At 42.3% G+C, this 8,473-nt stretch overlaps 1 protein-coding gene across 1 annotated transcript; it reads right to left on the reverse strand.

Moving 5' to 3' along the window:
* Positions 1–3,068: 3,068 nt before the first annotated feature.
* LOC148140437 (putative G protein-coupled receptor 139) lies at positions 3,069–3,965 on the reverse strand. The gene has a single exon (XM_087978944.1). The coding sequence runs from the start codon at positions 3,963–3,965 to the stop codon at positions 3,069–3,071; it is 897 nt and encodes a 298-aa protein (XP_087835070.1).
* Between the last annotated feature and the right edge of the window lie 4,508 nt (positions 3,966–8,473).

Consider the following 8,473-nt stretch of genomic DNA (forward strand, 5'->3'; position numbering starts at 1 on the left):
CCTCAGTCACACCAGGAATTGGAACATCATACTTTGGGCGAATGTGCAGGAGACTAGGAGGTTCAGTCAGCAATCAGGACAGAGTCAAATCTCTAACTTCAGAATTCTGTGCAATCGATTGGACAAAATATTGATTCATCATTGTCCAGCAGCTTCAGCATTTTCATCACTACCTGCTCACCACAGTGAGGTGAAAACTGGAGATGTTCCTTGCCAATTAGCCATGCTCAGTCCCTTTCACAATTGCACAGAATCTGAAGCATACATAGAGTCATAGAGATTAATACAATCTTTGGACCAACATGTCCAATGGTGATCGAGTTTCATAAACTGGACTCGTCCCACGGGCATGCATTTGGCCCATGTACCTCTAAACATTTCGTATTCAGCTACCTGTCCAAACATCTCTCAAATGGTTGTAATTGTACTCACCTCTTCCACTTTCTTGAACAGCTCGATCTCTCTGCACACCACACTCAGATCCCTTTTAAGTGTTCCCCCCTCTCATCTTAAACCTGAAACCTCTAAATTTGGACTCCCATATCTGGGAAAAAGAACTTGGCTGTTCACTTTATCTACGCGCTTCATGATTTTATAAACCTCTATACGCTCGAGGGAAAAAAAACTTCCACGCTTATCCAGCATCTCCTTATAAATCAAACACTCTAGCCTTGGTACCATTCTTGTAAATCTTTCCTGTACCATTTTCAGTTTAATGACAAACTACTAATGGAAGTGCGAGAAGAATTGTATGTCGTCTCCAAATGCAGCCTTGCCAATATCCAGTACAGTCTCAATATGACATCCCAACACCAATACGCAATGTTCTGACCAATGAAGGCAAGCATGCTTAATGTCTTCTTCACAACTTTGTCTACCTGTGGCACCACTTTGGAGAAATTCCATACCTGCACCCGGAAGTCTCTCTGTGCAAGACTAAATGCCAGGGGGCCTAAATTAACTGTCTCAGTCCTGCCCTGGTCTGTCTTACAAAAATGCAATACCACACATCTATCTAAATTAAAATCCATCTGCCACTCCACGTGTAAGAAGATAGGGTCAAGATTTGGTCTTGGCTGATAAGTGGCAAGCATTGACGTGCCACCTAAAACCATTAAAACTAATTAACTCCGCCTCCAATGCCCACACCCACAAACATGTATTATCTTCAAGACACACTGCAACAACTGAAGAAAGCTCCGAGGACAGCATCCTCCAAAGTGGTGGTCTCTCCGATTTAAAAGGACAAGGAGAGCAGATACAAGAAACAGCACCACTGCCAATTCCCATTCATAGCACCACCATCCTGCATTGGAAATATTAACCATTCCTTCACTGTCACTGGTCAATAATTCCCCTGGTGTTAGGCTTGATCCACTCTTTGATATTGATTTGGTTGCTGCGTCGTCAACCAACTCTGACAATACATCTGACAGTTTCAGTTAGCCAAGGGTTAACAAGTTCCACTGTTTTCAGCCAGCAAGTCTTTGCATCTAATCGCCAACCTGATGCCTACTACATGTAGACCTGTAAATGTTTGTTACTGCGTTCTCTGAGCCAACCTTTCTTCATTCTAACCACCTCTATCAATTGAGTCTCTTTCATTTAGAATTGAATTGAATTTATTGTCGCGTGTACCGAGGCACAGTGAAAATCTTTGTCTTGCAAGCGGTACAGGCAGATCACAGAGTTAAGTAGCACAGATAGTAAGTAATAGGTAAACAGCAGCAAAAACAAAAACACAGGTACAGGGAAATGTTAAGAATTTGTGAGTCCATTCAGTATTCTAACAACAGTAGGGTAGAAAAAGTTACAAAACCAACTGATGCGTGTGTTCAGACTTCTCTACCTTCTCCTCGATAGGAAAAGTTGTGGCCAGGGTAGGATGGATCTTTGAAAATTCTAGCTGCCTTTCCTTGACAGTCGGCCTGGTAGATGGATTATATCCAAAGAAATAAATCCAATGCTTATATTTCTGCTTCACAGTTATAGGGAATTTGTATCTGGTATTATCCCAGTTTATCTCTTCGATGCAATCAGTATTACCCCCAAACTGTCAATGTGACTGCCAAAACCACATTAAACTTGAAAATTGTGGTCTTGCTAACATCCGGTTTAAATTTACTGTACATCCCATCATTTGCAGATAGTTGAACCAAATTGGTCATATGTTAAGAAAAGATTTACAAGGATGGTGCTAGGTTTGGAAGATTTGAGCCAAAGGGAGAGGCTGAATAGACTGGGGCTGTTTTCGCTGGAAGCTGAGGGGTGAATTCATAGAGGTTTATAAAATCATGAGGGGCATGGATAGGGTGAATAGACAAGGTCTTTTCCCTGGGGTGGGGGAGTCCTTAACTAGAAGTGAGAGGGGAAAGATATAAAAGGGACCCAAGGTGCAACTTTTTCTCATAGAGGGCGGTGCCTGTATGGAATGAGCTGCCAGAGGAAGTGGTGGAGGCTGGTACAATAACAGCATATAAAAGGCAGTTGGATATGTCTATGAATAGGAAGGGTTCAGAAGGATATGGGCCAAGTTCAGGCAAATGGGACTAGATTTGGTTAGGATATCGGGTTGGCATGGACACGTTTGGCTGAAGGGTCTGTTTCCGTAATCTTGATCTCCATGACTGTACGTGTGTTATTCTGCAACTCTGAAATAGATTGGGCTTAGCCCAGGCTTTCAGGATCATATGAGTTGCATTGAGAATTACAAACAATAGATGGGGTACAAATGTGTTTTGTTCATTTGAAAGAATGTCATAACCAGTGAAGTTGGCATCTATTGCCGAGAGGGCAGCTATGAGTAACCCAGATGACCATGGACCTGATGCCACAGGTAAGCAGACCAGGTAAAGGTACCAGAATTCCATCCCTTGGTTCTGAAATGGCAATTAACTTTCAGGCTTGACAATCACTAATGGCCAGACAGTAAATATAGCTTTTTATTGAATTGAAATTTCACAAATGATGTGATTTCAATCTAGGCATCCAGGATTTTAGCGTTGGTTTCTGGATTGTGGGCCCAGTGAGTTTATCATTACATCAGTACCTCCCCATGTCAATGTAAATTAGTAACATGGTTTACAGAGCAGCGAGGAGGGATATTTAAGCATAGTTTTCATCTCCTCCCTGAATCTCCTCTGGGTCAGTGCATAAATACAGGTGTTTGTGCAGGAGCTGGTGCACAGCAGCAAGAACGCGACCCTGATTGCCACATAAAGTGAGCTTGAACCTTGGAATGCCACAAGCGGAGTAACACCGACACAGATGTGGATGACAGTGATGGGTGCCGACAGCACCATGAAGCAGCCGGAGATGGTAAAGAGCAGAATGATGGAGGTCCTCCTGGTCTTCAGCTCGGGGTCTCTGCCCATCTCCTCAGCTCCACCTCTGCTGCTTTTCAGGGCCCGGCGAGCTCTGCTGGCCACTAGGATGTGGTGGGCAGTGAGAGAGTTCAACAGCAGCAGCAGGGGAATAGGAAGAAACAAGTTTGAGATGTTGGTGAGCCACCGGTGAGCTGCCCAGGCTGGTGAAGTGAGGTAGCTGGCGACTGTACGGCAGCCCCACTGTACATTGTTCAGAACGCGAGTGGGCTCATAGCGAAAAGGCAAGGGAATGTTGACCATGATGTTAAGAGCGCTCATGATGATTATAACGATATTGGCTGTTCTTTTCGTGCAATAACACGCCTTTAATTTATTGCAGCAAATTGCTACAAAGCGATCAAAGGTGAAGGCGATGGTAAACCAGATGGAGAGTTGGATGCTGAACCCTTGCAGGAAGACAGTGAGTTGGCAGGCGGGGGTGTAGTTCAGCAGCGAGCCTGGGAAAAAGTCCATGATGATCTGGCTCACGATCACGTTGAAGACAAGGACCATCAGATCTCCCGTTGCCATGGCAGTCATGTAACGAGTGACTCCTTCAGAAAGGCCGCACTTCCCTTGGGAAAGAATCAGCACTGTCATCAGGTTCGCTATAAAGAAAATCCAATCGTGAAATGTGTCAAAACGCCCAGCAGGAGGCACTCTGTCAGCGATTGACAGTCAAGACTGTGGGATGCTGTATGTAATTATATACTTGTACAACTGTGAAGAACAATGACATTTCATTTGTAATCCATGGTCTCTGTCCTGGGCGTAATTGGCTTAAGGTTAGGGATAAGGTTAGAGTAATTGCAAGACGATTTCAGGAATATTATAAAAGTACTTAACACTTCGCACCACTTAATCTCCCGTTTCAAGAAAACACATCTTATTGCTTTTGAAGCAGCTCAGAGAGGATTCATTTGTCTCATTCCAGGGATTAAAGTCTAGTTTTACGAATAAAGGTTATGCCTATATGAGTTTGAGTCCAGAAGAATGTCGTGATCTCACTGAAACATCTAAAACCTTGATGGGAATGCAAACATTAAAATACCAGGAGCGAGTTTCTTCTTGAGAGGAAGGATATAAAGAAGGGGACAGGGTTTAAGGATGAGCAGTTTCTCTTCTCAGACAGAGATAAGGAAGTTTGTATTCTCTCAGAGAATGGTGGTGATGTGAAATTCTCTTCCTCGGAAGGTCGTGAGGGCTGGGCCTATGAGCCTGAGTTGGATAAATTTTGCATACACCAGTGAGGCGACCCCCATGGAATGCAGGCAGGAGGATGCAGCTCATTCAGATCAGCCAGTATCCTCCCGAAAGTCAGAAGGTGTTCAAACGACCAATTGGTCTATTCCTACTCCTAATCCATGTGTTCCAGCATTCCTTTTCTCTGGTTAATGGCCGTCAAAAAAGTTGCCTTTTTAAAATGTCTGCCACTGTCATCAATAATTTGTCGAATTCATCATTAAATATACATAAGGACTCTCCCTACATAGCTCCCTCAGTGCTCACAACCCCTGGAGAGAAAGTGTTCCTCCTCACCTCAGTCTGAAATTGACACTCCTTTCTTTTGAGACTATGCCCTTTTGGCTCTCCCAAAATAGAACAGACAAGAAGAATGCCACAACAGTCCGTCACCAGTTAACAGGAATTTCAAGGATCACAAGGATGAGATTGACAATTTCCATCAGAAAGTACTTTTGATCCCATTTTCAGGTGGAAGCAGGAACAGTTAAAGCACTCTCCCATCAGTGGAAACACCTTCACAGCATTTACCCCGACAAGCCCCTGAAGAATCTGATATGTCTAAACGAGATCACCTCTCGTTCTATTAAAATCCATTTAGTGGACTCCCAAAATGTTTAGCCTTTAGTCATTGTACATTCCCTCCATATATGTGATCGACCTAAAAATCCCTCTTTGATCTGATTTTTATGAAATGTTATCTTTCTTTCAATAACAGAATCAAAACTGCTCACAGAAATCCTGATCTGGTCTCACCAATACCGTGTACAATAGCAGAAAGACTTCCCGACTCTTAAACTCCAACTTGAATACACGTACAAACAGGTTCAAGAAAAGCTTCTGAATATTCGAGTGCTGAATGGTCTCTCCAACTTCAAATAATGTTGACTTTGCTAATGTTGATTTTGTGTTGCAAAATCCCTGTGCATTTGTAACCTGTATGTTTCAGATCATCTGAACACCCAGGATCTGTATGGTATTCTTTGCTATGATCTGTCCGTACTGCTCGCAAAACAAACTTTCTTTTACTGTACTCAGGTACATGCGACTAAAGTAAATCAAATCAAATCAACTCTTGAAAATAGGCTTAACATTCCATTTCCTTCCAGATTACCGGCTGCACCTGTGTGCTAGCTTTGTATGTTTGATGCATAAGTATCCCTTTGTGTTCCAGTTTTCTGCAGTTTTTTTCTCAGGAAATAAAACTCTGTCTCTTGTTCTACTTTCCAGAATGAACATCTTCACCTGATCGCATGTTTGACTCCATTTGCCAACTTGTTGCCCGCAATCCCCGTCAATATCTCGCTGTAAACTGCTGACGTTCCTCTCATAGTCTGCCTTGCCACTTCTGTTTGGGGTCATCTGCAAATTTGGCTATCGTGCATTCACTTTCTTCCTTCAAGCCATTAATGGATACTGTAAAGAGTTGCAGTCCCAGATCCCTGTGGAACCCAATGTTCATAGAACGCCAAACTCAATAAAAACCCTTATCCTCAATCACTACATCTTGGCGTGTGGCCAATGCTCTATCCAGAACAATGCACGACCTCCAATAGCATGGGGATCTTATTTAATGGTTGAACCTTCGGTGGCTACCTTGTTGAGGGGATTCTGAAACGTCAAGTAGAACACATCTACAGTTGCCTCTATATCTATTCTGGTTGAGTCTTCCTTAATCAAATCGATTTGTCAAACAAAATTTCACTTTCATAAAACTATCCTGTCTGCTGGATGAGATTAATATTTTTCAAATATAGTGTTATCCCATCTTTAGTAGTTGATTCCAATACTTTTTCAATGATAGATATAGTTATTCTTTGCTCATACCTCCCCCCGCCTTTTTGAATAAAGTTGGCATGAAACCGTTAATTCTGGTGCTATTCCAATTCCAAGGATTTTGGCAAATTACACACAATGCGGCATGGTGGCTCATAGGCTAGCACTGCAACCTCACAGCGCCAGGGACCTGGTTTGAAATCCCACTTCAGGGGACTGAATGACTGGCGTTTGCAAATTCTCCCCGTGTCTATGCAGGTCTCCTCTTTCAATCCAATAATATGAAGGTCAAGTGAATTGGCCAAGCTGAATTGCCCATAGTGTTAGGTGCATTCGTCAGTGGTAAACTTAAGGGGATGAGTTACTCTTTGGAGGGTCAGCGTGGACGTGTTGGGTCAAAGAGCCTCTTTCCATACTGTAGGGAATCTCACCTCATGCATCCATTATTTATATACATACCTCTTTTTCATCCGAGGCTGCAAACCATCAGGGCAAGGGAACTTATTTGTCTTTAACATCATTAGGTTGTCTCATCATCCTTCTTTAGTGATTGAGGTGGGCATCAGGTTCTCCACTATATTCTTTAGAATCAATGAAATGTTCGAAGTACCATCCACTGAAAAGTGTGATGCAAAATATCTGTATAAGGGCTCTGCCAGTTCCTGGTACCTTGTGATTATCTCCCCAATTCATTTTCACTCTGATCACTCTCTTCCTTTTTACATATTTAAAAAAGCTCTTACAGTCAGTGTTTATATTCCTTGGTAGCTGGCTCTCAGTTTATTTTCTCTCTCTTTTCAGTCCTCCTTTGCTGACTTCTGAATTTACCTCAGTTTGCAGGCCTGATTGCTGCATTTGTGTGTGCTTTATCTTTCAACTCAATATGCTCTGACTTTCCTTTGTTTAACATGTCGGGTTTATCGCACTTGTGGAATCTTTCCTCCTTACTGGGATATATTTTGTTTGTGCCAAGAGTCATGAATTAGTCCCTTAAATGTCTGCCATTGCAAGCATTTCTGTGAATCTATCCATCCAGTTTACTGTAGCTAAATCTATTTCATTTCATTGCAATCCTCTTTGTTCAGGCTAAACACAAGTGTTTCCAAACCAGAGGGTGGGTTAGGACAAATTGCACTCAAATTGAAACTGATGTTAATGAAGAGCAGGTAAACGCAGCAAATATGCAGGAGATGAAATCGTGGGGTACAGCTGCAAATTGCTGATACGAAATTCAACGCAGAACCAGCAATAAAAATGTCACAGAACGTTTAACCACTTACCAGGAATTCCAACGATTGCAAGAATGGGAAAGAGAATTTCCATCGGAAGTGCCTGTGATCCCATTTTCAGGTGAAAGCGGAAGCATTCAAAATGAGGCAAAGCATTGAAAGGCACTTGACTTATATAGAAGCCAATCCTCTGTTGAGGGATTGAGCAGATCTCATTAAACACACTATTCCTAACAAACAAGTCACTGTGCAGCATTTAAAGTGAGCTCTGTGATCCAGAGAGAATCAGGGACAATGACTCCCAGCTTCCAGAGGCACTTAATCTCTGAGAGAAACACGAGAGACCCAATTATTTTGGCTTAACTTTAATTCGATGCGGAGAGTAAGTTATTCTGTCAGGTAGCTACAAAGCATCACGTTTCCGCGTTTAAATCAACCTGAGCAAGGAGAGCGCTGTGGAGAAACAGAATTGGAACCAGGCCAACTAGCCCAGCGTGAGAGATTGTACAACAGTGCCATATCAGCCCTCAGTTGTAACTTTCTAATCTTACCCTTCTCTTTCTCTAGTGATCTAATGCATCTGTTGAACAATGGAAAGGCATTCTTAAGAGGTAGTTTGACATAGCATTAGAAAAAACTTTTCGACATGATTTCTATGGCACGCCTAAGTTAATGAAATGAAACACATTGATTGCCAGAGCAGTGATATTACACTTAAAGCTGCTTCAATCAGGACGTTTTAACACATTGGTATAATTTACATTAGCTTTTGCCAAAATGTCCATTAAAATGTTGTTCTTTCCAGCAAAATGAATGGCTTTTATATTATACAGCTGCATTATTAAACTCCCAAAAACTTCA

Source organism: Chiloscyllium plagiosum, unplaced genomic scaffold, assembly GCF_037043375.1.
Source record: "Chiloscyllium plagiosum isolate Xiang-an unplaced genomic scaffold, Cpla_swu_hap1 HiC_scaffold_35, whole genome shotgun sequence".
NCBI classification, from domain to species: Eukaryota; Metazoa; Chordata; class Chondrichthyes; order Orectolobiformes; family Hemiscylliidae; genus Chiloscyllium; species Chiloscyllium plagiosum.

What these genes read in the sequence shown, in the direction of transcription:
- LOC148140437 (XM_087978944.1), bottom strand. Translation starts at nt 3,965, where the DNA reads ATGACAGTGCTGATTCTTTCCCAAGGGAAGTGCGGCCTTTCTGAAGGA.